We start from the raw sequence: 17,218 nt of genomic DNA, 5'->3' as shown, positions 1-17,218 counted from the left end.
ACAAGTGCAAGTGCAGAACCCGGGGGGGGTCGGGGACTAAACTGGGTCTGGAAGGGTTGGGGGGGGGGGGGGGGGGGGGGGGTCAGGGTCGGGGTTCCTCCCGAAGCCTCTGATCGGGTCTGATGACGCCTTAGTGTAGGATTAGCATTAAGCACACAATTAGCGAAGATGCTAACAGGACTGGTCTCCCTGGAGGAGATCTTCTCCCCTGGGGAAGATCTCCTCCAGGTTCTGGTCCTGATGGGTCGGTGGGGGGGCCTCGTCACACCAGGACGGCTGACGGTTCCAGTTTAATACACCTAAAACCGGAGCAGCAGATGCGGGGAGGGTTTACGTCCGAGGTTCTGGGTCCTGGGAAGGGAAGACGGGTTCCGGTGTCCGGGATCTGGGTAGAACAGAACCAAACCGGGTCTGGAAGGGGAGCGGAACCCAGGGAAAAGAAAAAACACAACTCTAAGGCTCTGGATTGGTTCAGGAGTTTGGAGACAGGTGTCTGAGGGATGAGGAGGAGGACAGTGTGTCCTCCTGAAGCTGAGTAAGGCATCAGGACGTGGAGGTGCTCGGGGACAAGCTCCGAGGACCCGGAACCCTCCTTGGGTTCGGGCCACGGCCGCCCCGGACCAGCACCTCTCCTGAAGGGTGGTCTGATATGGTGGTCTGGGAGGGGGACTGGTCGGATGGACGTCTAAGGCAAAGAGTGTCTTCAGGTCACCGAGACCCCGGAGGAGAAGGAAGAGTGAGAAGAACCACGGAGGTTCTTACAGGGACGCGGGGCTGAAGCTACACCTACGGGGAACGTTTGAGCAGAAAGGATGACGGGACCTACAAGGAGATGTGGAGATGTGGAGGAGGAAGAGGAGGCTGCAGTCTTAGTCCTGCCACACACACTCCAACCACAGCAAAACCGTCGAGTGTGTGTGTGTGTGTGTGAGCTTGTATTTGTGCATGCTTCTTTGTGTATGTATGCGTCTTTGTGTATGTGTGTGCAGGTATATGTAAATGCTTCTTTGTGAATGTGTGTGTCTGTGTATGCGTGTGTGTGTGTGTGTGTGTGTGCTTTTAGTGGTAGTGGTCTGGAGTGGTTTGTTAGTATCAATCCCCCCCCCCCCCCCCCCCAGGTTGCAGGCTTGGTGCACCGTGCACATCTACACATCAACCTCAGAGAAATAAATTAGTGGGACATGAACCAGACCCCCGGCTGTGGACCTGTGCGAGGCACTTGGGAGTACCACCCCCACCACCCCCACCACCCCCACCACCCCAAAAACAAAAACAAAACCCAAGCCAATACGAGCCTGGAGCAGAAGAAGCGAGCGCCGCGGCCCCCGCCGTTATTCAAATAAGCCTGCTCCTTCACAATTTGGACAGAAGCTGCAAGTTGTACATCAAAATTAAAAGCTGGAGGTTGTTTTTTCAGGGTATTTACAGATTCCGGCGCGGCGGCGAGCAGCCGGGAGCTTCCTCCAGCCGACCGACGGCACGCCAGGATAACATGAAGAGGAGGAGGGAGGTATCGACACATCCGAGCACACGCTTTCTTTCCGTCCGGCACGCTTCCAAACACCTCTTTGAGTATCTTCCGATGGTTTTCCGATGGCAAAGCTAAATCCTTCCGTAGCGAAGCCGGAGCTGCGACCCCACGGACGAACTTCACCCGCATCTCTTGTGACGGCGGGCGGACGGGAGGAGGAGGGGGGACGCCTCCGAGACGGGTCCGAGACAAAAACAGAGCGTGCTGACGGATATGAACACGGGGGGGGGGGTTTGGTCTTTTAAGTTTTTCTTTGAGCGCTCACATGTACAAGTGATTTTCCAGAGGGTTATTAAGGTGGCGGACGACGCAGCTGTCTCCATGCCTTCACGCTTCGTTCTCTGTCGGCGGTGATATGTTGTTAGCTGAAACCACGGGGTCTTGCTTGCGAGACATCCTGTCCAGCTCGGCCTGGACGTCAGTCAAACCCGGCTTCTGCCCTTGGGAAACACACAGGAAACAAAAGCCCAAACGTAATCTCCTGTAGCGTCTGCTTCAATGGCGGCTCTCCGAGGCCCGGCGGCGGGATGGCGGGATGGCGGCTCGCCTCCATGCTGGACGTTAGCAACTGGTCGCGTACATGCAAATACAATTCACCACATCGCGGTGACAGGAAGTCATGCGTAGGAGGGGGGGAAAGGCACGACGCCGAACACGGTGGTTAGCGAGTGAGGGGAGTTCGGGCAGGAGGACAGGATGATGGGGGAGATGTTTGGTGGATACAGGCCTGCCGGTTCCTTGGGTCAGAGGAGACCATCTTCTTCTCCTGCGGAGATAAACCTCCACGCCCTCCCCCACCTTGCTTAGGCCGGACACCGTACCTTTCTTGGCAGAGCCCTGGACTCCGGCTCCCACGGCTCCGGCTCCGGGGCTCCCCGGGGACCCCGTCTTTTTACTCAGCAGACTGTTGAAGAAGTTGGCCAGCACTCCCTCATTGGCGGCGCCCGCTGCGGAGGAGAAGCGGCGGCGGGTCAGCCGGGGTTCAACGGGACGGGGAGGCGTGCAGAAGGTTTAGGGGGGACGGACGGGACTCCGCCCACCATTATAGCAGAACAATTTGTTTCTAGTTGTACGTTTACAAACGGCTTCCATAGGTTTGCTCCTCTTCCACCCCCAGAGGCAGACCATGTCAAAGAAGTCACTTCAGACTTGTTTAAAAGTTGCAAAATAAAGATTGAGAGTTGTTATGCTAATGAATTCATTTATGCTAACATTAGCAGCCAGAAGTGGCGGCGGTTCTCTTTCCTGGAGAGCTTCAGCTCTCTGGAAGCTGACGCTCCGCGGGAACCGGAGAATGTTCCCGCTTAGGGGGCCGATCTGATTGGCTGCTGGAGTCACATGGGGCGTTTTTTTGCCGTGACTCAAAGCCTCCCGCCAAGACGGCGGGACATCAGGGACACTCAAACACAACCTCTAACCCGAGTGTGTTGGCTCGCTGGCAGGGACGCAGAACAACTTTCCAGGACCACTTTGAGACTCTTTTTACATTTGTCATGACTAGAAAAGGTTCTCCAGGACATGGAAGCCCTGTGTCAGGGCTCCTGGGCGCTGCTTCTCCTCCTCCCAGGTCCACAAACCTCTGAGGGCAGCTTGAACCCGTCTCACTCCAGAGGAGGTGATCGAGGAGGGCGGAGAAATTCAAATCACCCCGATGACGACGGCCGTAACGCCATCCTTGCCTCTGGGCGGCGCTATGGAGCCCATAAACACCAGCGACCGAAGCCTGGAGACCTGCTCCGGCAGACGAGAAGGTCCCAAGAAGCCCTGAAGAGGCGCCGCTGACGACTACCTTTCATGTTGGGGTCGGGCTTCTTCACGGCCGTCATCGGTGAGCTGGTCACGCTGGGCTGGCCGGCACGGCCCGCGGGCCTGGGCGAGCCGGAGGACGTCCGTCCAGGAGACTCCTGAGAAGAAGGAACACAAAGACCAAGAGTGAGACACACACACGCTCATGCACACACACACACACACGCGCACACACACACACACACACACACACACACACACACACACAATGTGGACTCACGGTGGCTCCTCTGGTGGGCGTGGCCGGCTGCTTCGCTAACAATGACTGGTGGTGAGAAAAAAAATAAGAGAGGCTCATTCAGAGAAGATTCATCCTTCCAGCTTCCTCCTCAGCTCTCCATCCTCAGGAGAACATCTGGGTTCCTTCACTCGCTCCGCAAACCTCGCCCGAGCTCCTTTACATCAACGTGATGTCCGTGGAAGGTGGAAGGGGCTGAGGAAGACCCACCTGTTGCTTCATGAGGAACACCTGCTCGTCTTCTGCGCTGATCTCCTTGTCGTGGACCAGCTGCGGGAGGAGAAACAACGCGTTGACGGCGGGAGGAGGAGGAGCCTGCGCGCGGGCCTCTCGGCGGCGACGCCTACCTTCCTCGTGGGAGGGTTGATGATGAAGTCTTCGAACGGGTCCTCGGCTCGGACCGTCGTGAAGTTTTCGTGCAAAATCCCAATTTTCTTCTCGTTGTCCCATCCGGACGGACTGCGGGGAGACACGAGCGGAACGTGAGGCTGGAACATCACGCGGCGGCCCGAGCCCAGCGGGAGCTGCACCTACATGAACACGGCATCCTTCTCCACCACCAGGGCCGGCGTGGTGAACTGGAAGTCATAGATCTTATGGAAAACATATTTGTAGAACAGGTCCAGGTTCTTCTCTTCCTTGACGGAGGTGTAGATCAGGCCCGCTCCATCTGGTTCCTCCGGGTCAAGGAGAAGGTTTAACGGCGGCGGGGTTTCGGGGCGGCGGACGAAGACCCTGATACAAGGATACACTTCAGGCTGAACCTCCGGATGTGGGACTGGATGAAGTCGAAGTGCTCCTCTCTGAAGTCGTGCTCCTTCTCCAGGACGCTGATGGCGTCGCACTGCAGAGCCAGAGAGAAGAAGACGGGTCAGTCCACCCTCCCTTTACTGCCCCCCTCTGGGATAACAAAGTACCGCGGCCAATTTCTCGTTCCAGCCATTCCTGAACCGACGGAGACGTGCGTGTCGGAGAGCGTGGTGAAGGTCACATGGAGGCAGCGCACAGAAGAAAGACACATTGAACATCTCGAGCACATGAAGCTCTGCTGACGACGACGCCCCGTTCCGGCCCGGGGGGCCGACGGGCGGGAATAATGGCGGCTTTCTGACGGAGCAGAGGGGGAGATGGTGCGGAAGATATCCCAGCGCCTCGGCGCTCCTCGCGGTCCCGGCCCGAATCCGAGCGGGAACAAAGTGGTTGGCGAGGGCCGGTCTGAGCAAACCTCCGCTGAAGGCAGGAGGAGAGGGATGTTTGGGGCCAAACTGAAAGGGCTCTGCAGCGTCTTTATGAGAAGCCCAGAGCTGCAGCGAGGACACCTCTGAGCCCTCGGCCCCGGAGCCAGGGCTTCCTGAGCCGGTCTCTGCTGGCTGTCGAAGAGAAAACTGGACCAGGACGCCGTGACCAAAAGAGCCCGGTGTGGTAGCAGGTACTGACCTTTGTGCAAACTATTAGCACTGGAATGCCCAGGTTGTGCGTGAGGGTGCCCTCGGCCAGGGGCAGCACCACCGCCTCCTCCTCCCCCGCCGTCTGGGCCCGTCTCTGCGGCGAGGTGGGCGTGGCCTCCTCGGGTTCGGCGTACTCTTGGAAGGCCTTGACCACTGGAGGACAGAGAAGGGAGGGGGTTTAGCTGCCGCCCGGAGACCCCTTGAAGACGGCGCCGGGTGCGGCCCTCACGCCGTGAGGACTTCATCTTCTCGGCCCTGGACGGCGTCCACTCGGAGCCGGGCGCCGTCGAAGCACGGACCTGCGTGGAGGTCTGCGTCTGAACGGGCTTTACGGGAAACATCTGGAACTAGAATCATCTGATGACAGCGAGGCATTTCAGAAATAAGGCAAGAAACCCAGTGACGTGAGATTACATGCCGATCAAAGATACGGGACCGCAGCTGATCGATCGGCGTCCTGTCGATCGACGGGCCGGTCCGACTCAGCAGAGACCTCCTGAGATCCAACACCCTTCAGATGGCTCTCAGTGCCTGCAAATGACTCGGGCTCTAAAACTCTCTTCATTATTCTAAAAAAAAAAAAAAAGAGCTTTTCCGCTCTAACTGTGTGTGTGTGTGTGTGTGTGTGTGTGTGTGTGTGTGTTTGTGTGTGTGTCGGGGGGGTCTTAGACGCAGGAAGCTTTGGCCCACTTCCTGGGGAGCTTCAGGAATGCAGGGACAGTCCACTAAGCCAGATTGACTGCAAGCCAGTTCCTTTGCTTGGACACGTGGGATTTAGAACACGGAGCAAAACCGCCAGTTATTCTGATCCACTTTTAAAAACATCAGAGAGCAAACGCTTCTCCAACATGAGATTATACGAAGCCGCCGTCTGAAGGAGCTGCAGTTCGGAGCAGTGTTGTCGGCGTTGAGGATCATCATGTCAGCTCCCCCAGGCTTACTCACAGTGGAAACAGGAGATGTGGTCTGATTGAGGAACATCAAACCGCCCACACACACAAACAGACTTTGCACTGCTGCTCGGAATATAAAATAACCTGTCATATCTTAATCTGGCACTGCAATAAAAAAAAAAAAAACAGAAGACTTTTAGTGGTTTGAAGAAGGCGAGTCCTCTCTCGCTCCCTTCTGGAGACTTGAGGAAACTCCAGCCGGGGAGGAAGGTCCAGCCCAGGAGGAGGAGCCGATGATGCAAGACGGCTGCAAGAGTCACTGGGTGGAAGCCACAGAGAAGCTTCCAGAGGGTCTCGGTGAGGTGACATCACCGCTGACACGCCTGGATCAAACCCAGGGCCGGAGAGCATACTCTGGGAAGGAAGGAAGGAAGGAAGGAAGTGGATACTTCCGGGGCCAGAAGAAATCTGAAATGTAGACGAGAGTTCTTCTTCTTACAGGCAAAACCTGAAGAATCAGTTCCCCTTCTGACAGTATGCCATCATTCAGAGGCAAAGGAGGCGTTGCAGAATAATTACAGGCTACTTAGGCTTGGATTTCAAGTCTGGACAGTCAGGAGGAGGAGGAGGAGGAGGAGGAGGAGGAGGAGGAGGAGGAGGAGGAGGAGGAGGAGACTGGGCTTGTATGACAAGATTGCAATGTGGTAAACTGCAAAAATGGACGTGGTATTGTTTAGTGGGGTAAACAAAAGGGCAGTGCATCATGGGACATGTAGGCATTCTGTGCAGCTGGAATACAAAGCTAGCATGATGTGGCAGCTCATGGTGAGGGAGGTCCTCCATGTTCTCCCCGAGCCCATGTGGGTTCTTCACCGGGTTCTCTAGCAGCCCCCCCACCCGTACCCCATACCCTAGGCCTCAGGTGAGCCAAAGGCTGGTCGTGAGAAACGACTTCTGGGGTTTCTTTTTCAAAGTAGCAGGTATGAGCTTCAGACACAAAGCTCAGTGAGAACCTGTGAGTCTCCACACACACACACACCACGAGGGACGGGCTTTTAAAGCGCCGCATACGTCTGGGACGTCCCACGTCCAGATCCACGCCGACATCGAGCACAGGTTTCAGGTGAGGACGGAGAGCAAAGCGGGTTCAGATTGAAGCAACCTGCAGATTGAAGCGCACCGTACGCGCCTGCAGGCTCAGCAATCTTGTCCGGGGAGAAACACTCTTCTCTCACACAAAGGTCCTCTTCACAAGCGCGAGACGTCCCACGTTCTAAAATTAACAGGAGGACGGCGCCTGAAGGCATCACACTCATTGATGGGTAGAACTGGCCCGTGGCCAGAGCACACAGCTGAGGATCATGGGCCTCTCTGGTGACGACCCAGAAACATCCATGACGACGGGGAATGTCACAGCGCCTTCCCCGGAGCGCTGCGCCCAAACCCCTCTCTCCTCCACCGTGCGAGGACTTCCAGCTGGCCGTCACTTACTGTTTTGCTCCATCTCCCTCATGTCCTCGGGAGGGACCTTCAGCTTGTCCAGGTGGTCACGTAGCACACTAGCCCACTTCTGCAGGGACTCCATGATGGTCCAGGGCCGTGACATATCCGCGACGAACACAGCTAGGCAATCGTGCAGCGACTGCGCCGAGACGGCAAACTTGAGCAGGCCTTTGTGGTACAGGTCTCCGTCCAGGATCCATACGTTACATCTGGTGAGGTCTGCACAGGGAAACCGGAGAACCGGCTGAGCGCGCTTTGAAGGAAATGCCGGTCAAACAACGAGAACGAGGTGCCGGAGCTCACCGTCTCTGTCTTCATCGTGAACGTTTAAGTAAAGGTACTCCAGCCCCCTCCCTTTCTTGTTGTGTTCAGCTCCTTGAAGCTTGGACATGAGCGAGGTCTTTCCAGATCCATCCTCACCTGCGAAGGAGATGTCCATCAGCACACACACACACACACACCCTGGGAAGCGTCTAAGCGCCATTCATGTTAAGACATCAGAGGCTGCAGACGTGCTTTTCCAAACTTCAGCATTGCAGTTATGCAATCCAAAACAAAACAAAGCAAATTACACACTGTCTGACACAACGTGTGTCTGTTATTGTGCTGTTTCTATTAAAAACATCTGCTAGTAGCAGAAACACAGGGCGAACATAAAGCAGTAGAGGGTTGTTTTGCGTGACTTGGTGCAGTCTGGGGGTCCCATCCCCGAAAACACACTCACCGAAGACCAGGATGTGTTTTCCGGATGGCAGCTTGGAACTGGACCGCGTTGACACCTCGCTCAGTATGGAGGTCCTGCGGGAACACGAGTCACATTACCGGGGGAGAGGATGCACCCCGGCCCGGGCCCGGGGCTCCGGATGCCCCGCCTGGCTGAACGCTACCCGCGGTCCAAAACAGACTCAGGAAATGACAAGTCATCCCAACGGACCGCCACCGGCTCTCGGGGTGAACCCGCGGAAGTTACTCCCCCTCAAAGACCCGGTAACCGCGGCCGAGCCCCGGCCGGTTCCCCCCGGGGGGCCGCGGGTGTCCCGGTGGCGGTGGTTAGCTTCAACGCCCCCGCTAGCTTGACGCGTCCCGTTTACGTTACGGACGCCAGCGCCTAGCTTAGCGGTTGTCTGCTCTGAACTGTCAATCCGGATAATTCGCCGGCGGAGCGAGTTAGATAATCCCACATTAACCCACCACCGCGGCGGGGAGAGTAACCGGGAGACGCCCCGCGGGTCGGTGAACCGGGAATAACCGAGTCGAGCGGGCGGGCGGGCGGTAACATTATCGGGCTGACCGCCCAGTTCGTCCCCGGCTAATGTTCCTGCTAGCCGGGCCGGTGGTGACTGAGAAGCTACCGGCCGTGACAAAGCAGAACCGCCCCGCTCCAACCGCTCCCGAGCCGGGCCCGAGGAGCGTCGGCTCGCCGGGAAGGACGCCGAACTTGCCATAAATTGAGCCCTTCTTCCTCCTCGACGCTGTTGTCGCCGGTCCCGGCGGCGCCCGGGAGCTGTTTCTCCAGAACGGGAGCCATCTTCTCTCTGCGACCACAAAGGCGAGGCCGCGCCGCTTGGCCGCCGCTAAGCGCCGCTAAGCTCCGCCCCCTCCGAGGCGCCCGGGGTGCGCTGCATTCAAGCACCGGCGCGCACCGGCGGGACCCTCAGCGCCCCGCCTGGCCGTGGACACACTCGGACGGAGCGCAAGTGTGGGAGCAGGTCCGCTGAGGATCTCCTGTATCTTCTCCTGGATCTTCTCCTGGATCTTCTGTATGTTCTCCTGGATCTTCTCCAGAATCTTCGCCTGGGTCTTCTCTCAGATCTTCTTAGGGATCCTCTCCAGGATCTTCTCCTGGGTCTTCTCCTGGATCTTCTCCTGGATCCTCTCCTGGATCTTCTCCTGGATCTTCTCCTGGATCCTCTCCTGGATCTTCTCCTGGATCTTCTCCAGAGTCTTCTTCTGGATCTTCTCTTAGATCTTCTCAGCGATCTTCTCTGGGATCTTCTCTCAGATCTTCTCTCAGATCTTCTCCTGGATCTTCTTCTGGATCGTCTCTCAGATCTCCTCTCAGATCTTCTCCTGGATCTTCTTCTGGATCGTCTCTCAGATCTTCTCCTGGATCTTCTCCTGGATCTTCTCCTGGATCTTTTCCTGGATCTTGTCCAGAATCTTTTCCGGAATCTTCTCCTGGATCTTTTCCTGGATCTTGTCCAGAATCTTCTCCTGGATCTTCTCTCCGATCCTCTCCAGGATCATCTTTCTTGTCTTCTCCAGGGTTTGGATTTGCCTCTCCATATATATTGTTGTTTAGTTCTGGTTGAGTATTTTTCACTCTCACTGTTCCTTCATGTTGTCCATTGTTATACCTGTTGTTGTTGATATCTTATCTTATCTTATCTTATCTTATCTTATCTTATCTTATCTTATCTTATCTTATCTCCTCCTGGATCTCCTCCAGGATCTCCTCCTGGATCATCTCCTGGATCATCTCCTGGATCATCTCCTGGATCTCCTCCTGGATCTCCTGCTGGATCTTCTCCGACCATCAGTGGTTTGATTGTCTGAAGATGTGTGTTCTCCACGCTCTGGGGCAGCAGATGGAGCAGCTCGTCTTCCACCTCCTTGATTTCCCTCAGACTGAACGACCTACAAGACTTGATAGCATCTAATTATCCGCATTGTTTTCAGTTCAGCTTTACAGCTTCTCATGTGGACGGAACCCACGCCAGTCGTGCGTGACGCGGTCAGTGCGTGTGGACATCTACATTGGTGTCAAATGGAAACTCGCCACTAGATGGCAACATTCACCCCCGGATGAAAACCAGAGAAGATGCGAGCTAGAAAGAAACATTGAAGCAGGAAGGAAGGAATGATTTAATGGAGTTATGGAAACACACGCACATATGTTTACATTTATATATATACATAGAGAGGAAGAGGCCTGGAAAAAGCATTCGATAGGTTGCAGAGAGAGGAACTCTGGTACTGTATGTGGAAGTCTGGAGGGTGTTAGACTGGCGCAGGACATGTATGCTCACTCTGAGACAGTGGTGCTGTGTGCTGTAGGGGTAACAGAGAAGTTCAAGCTGGCGGTGGGACTCCATCATGCTCAGCTCTGAGCCCCTTCTTGATTGCAGCGGTGATGGACAGGCTGACAGATGAGGTTAGACGGGAATCTCCATGGACCATGATGTTTGCAGATGACATTGTGATCTGTAGTGAGAGCAGAGAACAGGTTGAGGAGCATCAAGAGAGGTGGAGGTATGCTCTGGAAAGGAGAGGAATGAAAGTTAGTCACAGCAAGACAGAATATATGTGTGTGAACGAGAGGAACTCAGGTGGAACGGTGAGGCTACAGGGCGTGGAGATCAAGAAGCTGGAGGATTTCAGGTACTTGGGGTCAACAGTCCAGAGCGTAGGAGAGTGTGGAGAAGAGACGGGTCCAAGCAGGTTGGAATGGGTGGAGAAAAGTGTCAGGGGTATGAAGAGATAGAAGCAACATCAGCCAGAAGGAAAGGAAAGGTGGAGGAGACACTGGCGAGACCAGCGATGATGTTTGGACTAGAAACAGTTATGATGACAAAAAGACAGGAGGGAGAACTAGAGGTTGCAGAGATGGAGATGTTGAGGTTCTCTTTGGGAGTGACCAGGATGGAGAGGATCAGAAATGAGTCCATCAGAGGAACAGCACATGTTAGATGTTTTAGAGAGAAGGTCAGAGAAGCCAGACTGAGATGGTTGGGTCATGGACAGAGGAGGGGATCTAGAGGAAGACCAAAGAGAAGATTGGTGGACGTGGTGAGAGAGGATATGAAGGTAGTTGGTGTGAGAGAGGAGGATCCAGAGAGAAGGGTTTGATGGAGAAGGTGGATTGGCTGTGGAGACCCTGAAGGGAAAAGGAGAAGCAGAAGATCTGTGTAGACGGACACGGAGGCTGGAAGTGGAATTCAGAGGAGGACCAGAGAGAAGATCCATGGATGGAGGACAGGAAGTTGAGAGGAGAGGGTTGGACGGGGGCGGCTGATTGGCTGAAGGAGAACATGGAGAGCAGTGATGGATCGCTGAACTGATCGCTTGTCGAGTTACATGTCCTCTCGTTTCTGCTTCCGGTCTGTAGGGAGGCTCCTCCAATCAGACTTCCGGTGTCGTCACTCCGTCGGAGGGGTGTTTCCGGTGCCGGCGTCACCCCGCGGCTCCGCTGCAGTGAGCGCTCTCCGCCGGCAGAGGGCGCTGCGCCCCCACGCATCCACGCACACCAACAGGACGGCGTGTCCTGAGAGCTGGAGGACGAGGAGGAAAGAGAAGATCTGGACCTTCTACAGGGTGGAAACAGGAAGCAGGTCCAGAAGACGCTCCCCGTCCACCTGCCTGGTCTTCTCCAGCGGGCCCAGATCTGCATCTTCATCCCTGTCCCTCCACCTCCCCATGGATGTTCACACCAGAAGGCCACGATGATCTCCACCAGCACAGGGGGGGCAGCGGTTGACCTTCGACCCCTGGGCTCAGGGTCTCATTAGCACCAGGGGGGCAAATGGCGAGACGTTGCGATGAATCCCAGCCTGTTTACCTCCAGAACGTCAGCCAGGAATGTCCCGACCCAAACACCGGAGGAGGCTGGAGAACATCTCCACCTCCTGCACCTCCTCCACGCTCAGGTTCTCCAAGGGATTCATCTGGGGGGGGGGGGGCAGTTGATGGGGGGGCAGATAATCCCTCCTGAGCATCCGTTACTGGACGGTGGATCTCCAGATCCTTGATCTGCTGGACGCCGGATGGAGCGCTGGAGCTCGTACACGGTGTTCAAACCGGCCTGTTCTGTAACGGGGGCTGGTGTGCGTGCGTGTGCGCGTGCGCGTGCGCGCTAGGGGAGGGGTTAAAGATGGGGAGGGTATAGATTGCGGACTGGAGGGGCAGGCTGGATTGTGATAGCGACAGATGTCTAGAAACCAGTGAGGGCTTCTCCTCCTCCTCCTCCACCTCCTCCTCCTCCTTCTTCTTCTTCTTCTCCACCTCCTCCTCTTCCTCCTCCTCCTCCTCCTCCTCAGTCCCGGTCTACACCTCGGAGCGCAGGGGCGGAATCTGCAGCTGTCACTCCGAACCTTCACCTCCTTTGTCCACACGGATCTTCTCCGCCGAACCAGGTCAGACCCTTCAGCTTCTGGCGCTTCGTGGGAGAACCTGAGCAGGAGAACCTGAGCAGGAGAACCTGGGCAGGAGAACCGGGGTAGGAGAACCGTGGTGGGCGGGTGGGTGTTCGTGGGGTCGGTGTTGCTCCACAGCTATTGTTCTCCTGCTCCTCTTCCTCGCAGGTTGAGATAATAAAGGCTCTATTTTTCGCTGCGGGTTTTTTTTTTAAACCGTAAAAAAAAAAAAAAAAAAAATCTATAAAATGAAATTTCAAAAAGGGGAGAAAAAAAAATGAAAACCTCGAGAAGGAAAATCAGCGAGTCCCGGAAACGGAGCCGCGCGTGGAGGGGGGGGCGGGCGCGTGCACGACCACGATCATTGTTCCGACATGGTCGTGTGCGCGCGGCGTGCTCGCGGACAAAAGGGGCAGTGCAGCTGCGCGAGGAGGTGGGCGGGGCGGGGGGGGGGGCGTGGGGACCCCACGGAGCCGCGGGTCTTTGTGCTCCAGGTGATGGACGGACCAGAACCGCTGAGGACCAGAACCGGACCCCCTTTGTTACCTGCACCCCCCCAGCTGGACCTGCATCTGGAAAAAGACCAGATCTCATGGTGGTTCCAGTCTGGATCTCTGCAGGTCTTCGCCCCCCCTGGTCCTCCAATCTGTTGCTCCATGTGAAGTGAAGGTCCTGGTCCTGGTCCTGGTCCAGGTCCAGGTCCTGGGACCGGAGGTCGGCGGGCTGATGCAGCTCTTCCTGGTGCCGCCTAGTGATGATGATGTCATAGCAGCGAGGCGGGGGGGCTCTAATGCCCCCTCAGGGCATCTGGCCTTTACTGCCCCTCTGCAGCATGACGGGCAGTTCTTGAACCCACAACCACACACACACACACACACACACACACTGCGCCGCACGGCCTCGTCAATCAACCAATCAATCAATCAGCCAATCGATCAATACAAAGCTGATAGTTTGTCAGGTGGCTCCGCCTCCTCGGCGCCACCCGAGGGAGGGGCGTCGGTTCAGTTCCCCCCCAAACCTGCTCCTTCTACCAGGGGTTTGATGGCAGAGATGAGGAGGAGCTTCATCTCCGCCCAGCTGCTCCACACACACACACACACACACACACACACACACACACACACACACACAAAAAGTACTCTATGTACTCTATGTACTCTATGTACTCTATGTACTCTATGTACTCCATGCATAGTAAAGTTGACTCCTTTGTCTCCTCAACGCTCAGGTTGTGGGCTTGGAGGCTCTGGAGTTGTAGGTCTTTGGTGGTGTAGTTGTGTAGTTGTGTAGTTGTGTAGTTGTGTAGTTGTGTAGTCGTGTAGTTGTGTAGTTGTGTGGTTGTGTGTTGGTGGTGGTCGAGCTCGTACACTCGTGTCTCTGTCTCGGCCTCTCTGTGTTTTGCCCCTCCTGCCCCCCCGACCCCGACAGAACCTCCTTGTCCTGGTGAGGGACAGAGTGGGTTCCTGTCCCTGGAGCTCCCCCTCTGCGCCCCGAAGCCCGGCAGCTCCGCTCTCGCTGCGGACATATTATGGGATGTAGAGCGGGCGAGGCGGCGGGCGGGCGGGCGTGCCGCGAGTCCGGGCAGGATCCACGAGGAATAACACTTCTCCATCTTCGTCCCGCAGGAGACACCATGGGAGGCAAGCTGAGCCGGAAGAGGAAGGGCTACGACGTGAGCGACCCCAAGGGGACGCCCGGAGCCGCGGAGGACGGCGGCGCCCCGCCGGCCGAGACGGAGGCGGAGCCGGCGGTCGGCGGCGCCGCCGTGACGGAGCAGGTCGTGGGCTCGGCCGTGGCCGCGGTGACCGAAGCCGCGAAAGATCCAGAAGAACCCAAACCCGCCTCTCCAGAAGAAGCGAGCGCAGCAGCTCCGCCAGAGTCCGGCCCGAAGGCAGAGGAACCGGTTCCAGAGCCGGTGCCGGAGCCGGTTCCTCCTCCAGAAGAAGCGGCCGCCGTCACAGAAGCTGCTCCAGAACCGGAAGCGGCTCCTGCAGGAGTGGAACCGGCTCCGGTTGAAACCCAGGAGGCCCCGGCGTCGGCGCCGCCCGCCGAGGAACCCGCACTAGAAGCACCAGAACGCCCGGCCTCGGTGTCAGAAGAACCTCCGCAGAGTGAACCGGAACCGGTGCCGGAACCCCAGCCTGCTGCGCCGGTGGTGGTAGAACCCACACACGTCCCTGAGGTGGTTCCTGAGGAGGAACCCAAAGACCCCGAGCCAGAACCCGTCCCAGAGACTGTCCCTGAGCCCGAGCCGGCGCCGCCCGCTCCCGCCGTGGAGGCCGAGGCCGCAGAGGAGCCGCCGGCAGAACCCGTCCAGGAGCCAGAACCCGAGTTGCTACCAGAACCCCTGCAAGATGAAGAACCAGCATTGCCGCTGGAGCCGGAGCAGGAACCGCAGCCCAAGCTGGAGCTGGTCTCACCAGAACCAGCGGCCGAGGAGGAGGAACCAGAGGAACCAGAGGAACCAGAGGAACCTGAGCCGGTAGAAGCTGCATCTGGAGCGGCAGAACATCTGACCCCCGAGGAGACCCGGGACGAGCCTCCTCCTCCCGCAGAGGAACCCCAGCCCGCAGAACCGCTTCCTGAGATCGTCATATCCGAGACGGAGAACGCCAGCGCGGCCGGCGAGGACGCCAAGGCCGCCGCCGAGGAGGACGAAGAGGAGGAGGAGGAGGCCAGGATGGAGAACGGCGATGTGGAAAGCCCGCCTCCTCAGCAGGAGGTGGAGGAGGTGGAGGAGGAGCAGCAGGCGGCTGCAGCTCCGGCGGTGAACGGAGAATGCTTCGAGCCCGACGCCGCCCAGGAGGTCGTGAACGGCGGAGAACCTCCGGAGGAGACGCCGGAGGCGGCGAGTGACTGTGAACTGAGAAAGGATGTGAGCCTGAGCGCCGAGATCCAGGAGGCGCCCGGCGCCGTCTCCGACCTGGTGGGGTCTCTGGGGGCGGAGCTCACCCAGGCGGTCTGAGCGGGGGGGGGGGGGGGGAGGGGAGGGGAGGGGCGGCGTGGATCTTCTCCACCGGGACGTCACACGCACACGGCGAGGTCTTCGGGCGACGCCGCCACGGCGACGCGGGCAGAGGGAGGGTCTCCGGGGTGGGACGTCGAGGGCGGAGGACGTTGAGGCCGCAGCCGAGCGATGACGCGAACCGGACGGCGCCCGGATCTCTGATGGATCCTGGACCGGGTCCTCCTCCTCCTGCAGAGACCTGCAGCTGCTCGGGCCTTTTTGTAGCTGCTGCCGGCGAGAGCTTCTCCGCCCAGCTGATTGTTCTTCATAGAGAATAAAGAGAAATTCTTATAGCCGCCCCCCCGGCCCTCCTGTCTCCTTCATGTCTTCTCTCAGATAGCCCCCCTCTCTGAAGGTCACCAGGTCCTAACCTTCAGATGCCCCCTCCAGGTATCAACCACCAGTAGCCCCGCCCCCTTTGTGCCCTACTTAGTACTTCATGCCCCGCCCCTTTTCTTCTCCCACCCCTTCCTGCCCCACCCAGATCCTTCACATCTCTAAACTTCTTGCCCCTCTCCTATCTGCACCCCCTCCGGTCCGTCCTGCCCCTCTGGTGTCCTTCATGCCCCTCTGGTGTCCTTCATGCCCCGCCCCTTTTCTGGGCTCCTCTGATCCTCCATGTCCTCTTCAGGTCTTTCATGCCCCGCCCCTCTAATGCCCCGCCCCCTAACGCCCTTCTCAGATCCTTCTTGCCCCGCCCCCTTTAATGCCCCGCCCCCTAACGCCCTTCTCAGATCCTTCTTGCCCCGCCCCTTTCATGCCCCGCTCCTTTAATGCCCTTCTCGGATCCTTCTTGCCCCGCCCTCTTTCATGTCCCGCCCCTTTCATACCCCGCATAGATCCTTCATGTCACACTTCCTTCTTACCCCACCCCTCTCCTTCTTACCCCTGGCCTTCTCGGCCCGCTCCTGTCTTTCATACCCCTCTCCGATCCTTCCTGCCCCTCCCATCTGCCCCCCCGGGGTCAGTGATTCTGGATCAACGTCCTGCAGGTCTGCTCACAAGGCAAATATTGTGGTGGCTGCACAGCAGCCTGCGTGTCATGACTGGGCAAACACTAGCCTTTTATACCCCCCCACCCCCCTCCCAAACCTGCACACACACACACACACACACACACACACACACACACACACACGGTAGCTCATCAGTACGCAGCACACTGGCAGCACCGGACCAAAGGCAGGAATGCTTACAAGAAGAAGCAGAGAAAGGAAGGGGGGCTCCTGGGGGCGGGGGGGGGGGGGGGGGTATGATGAAATAATGCATCTAACCACCCCCCCTTTGCCCCCCCTTTGCCCCCCGGTCCCAGCAGCGTGCACGGTGCAGGAACACACATGTTCTGACACTCGTACCTGGTGCCCCCGTGTAGAATGCAGCCCCCCCGAGGGTGGGGGGGGCTTTGTCACCCAGGTGCCAACACACACATTAGCAGTGGGGGGGGGGGGGTTAATGCTGTGTGAAGTGTGGACAGTGTGTGTGTGTGTGTGTGTGTGTGTGTGAGGCTTCAGAAGGCGGCCGTCCAGCCTTGAAGTCCCTCCGGGGGGGGGGGGGGGGGGCGGGGTCAGATCTGATAGAGATAAAACCTCCAGCCGCAGAAGAAGCTTCATTACGGCGTCCACATACCAGCCTGCTCTCCTCAGAGAAGCTTCTCAGC

General features: G+C 57.6%; 2 protein-coding genes across 4 annotated transcripts; one reads left to right on the top strand and one right to left on the bottom strand.

Annotated features, from left to right (window-relative positions):
- Positions 1 to 1,515: 1,515 nt before the first annotated feature.
- dync1li2 (dynein, cytoplasmic 1, light intermediate chain 2) lies at positions 1,516 to 9,015 on the bottom strand. Of its 2 annotated transcripts, none has more exons than XM_086144431.1 (13): positions 8,862 to 9,015; positions 8,144 to 8,217; positions 7,723 to 7,839; positions 7,408 to 7,638; positions 5,013 to 5,176; positions 4,326 to 4,419; positions 4,110 to 4,245; positions 3,923 to 4,034; positions 3,786 to 3,845; positions 3,558 to 3,602; positions 3,321 to 3,435; positions 2,353 to 2,478; positions 1,516 to 1,966 (listed from the first exon to the last, which is right to left on the bottom strand). In XM_086144431.1, the coding sequence occupies exons 1-13, from the start codon at positions 8,945 to 8,947 to the stop codon at positions 1,950 to 1,952; spliced, it is 1,377 nt and encodes a 458-aa protein (XP_086000557.1). In that variant the 5' UTR covers positions 8,948 to 9,015; the 3' UTR covers positions 1,516 to 1,949. The 2 variants fall into 2 exon arrangements, with proteins under 2 accessions (XP_086000557.1, XP_086000556.1); XM_086144430.1 differs by having other exon boundaries at positions 1,759 to 1,971.
- A 1,835-nt stretch (positions 9,016 to 10,850) lies between these two features.
- On the top strand, positions 10,851 to 15,860 carry LOC147236016 (uncharacterized). 2 transcript variants are annotated; one of them, XM_086144429.1, is made up of 2 exons: positions 10,851 to 12,551; positions 14,180 to 15,860. In XM_086144429.1, the coding sequence occupies exon 2, from the start codon at positions 14,188 to 14,190 to the stop codon at positions 15,517 to 15,519; it is 1,332 nt and encodes a 443-aa protein (XP_086000555.1). In that variant the 5' UTR covers positions 10,851 to 12,551; positions 14,180 to 14,187; the 3' UTR covers positions 15,520 to 15,860. The 2 variants fall into 2 exon arrangements, with proteins under 2 accessions (XP_086000555.1, XP_086000553.1); XM_086144427.1 differs by having other exon boundaries at positions 10,851 to 12,634.
- Positions 15,861 to 17,218: the final 1,358 nt, after the last annotated feature.

Source organism: Fistularia commersonii, chromosome 3 (assembly GCF_037954325.1).
Source record: "Fistularia commersonii isolate RoL2024-O1a breed Wild chromosome 3, RoL_Fcom_v1.0, whole genome shotgun sequence".
NCBI lineage: Eukaryota > Metazoa > Chordata > Actinopteri > Syngnathiformes > Fistulariidae > Fistularia > Fistularia commersonii.
This window is presented reverse-complemented; position numbering and strand designations above follow the sequence as displayed.

Excerpts from the sequence above, each read along its gene's own strand:
- LOC147236016 (XM_086144429.1), top strand. The coding sequence starts at position 14,188 with ATGGGAGGCAAGCTGAGCCGGAAGAGGAAGGGCTACGACGTGAGCGAC.
- dync1li2 (XM_086144430.1), bottom strand. The coding sequence starts at position 8,947 with ATGGCTCCCGTTCTGGAGAAACAGCTCCCGGGCGCCGCCGGGACCGGC. Across the intron at positions 5,177-7,407 it reads GAGGGAGATGGAGCAAAACA|TGGTCAAGGCCTTCCAAGAG; the intron begins GTAAGTGACGGC and ends TCTGTCCTCCAG. Across the intron at positions 4,420-5,012 it reads TGCTAATAGTTTGCACAAAG|TGCGACGCCATCAGCGTCCT; the intron begins GTCAGTACCTGC and ends CTGGCTCTGCAG.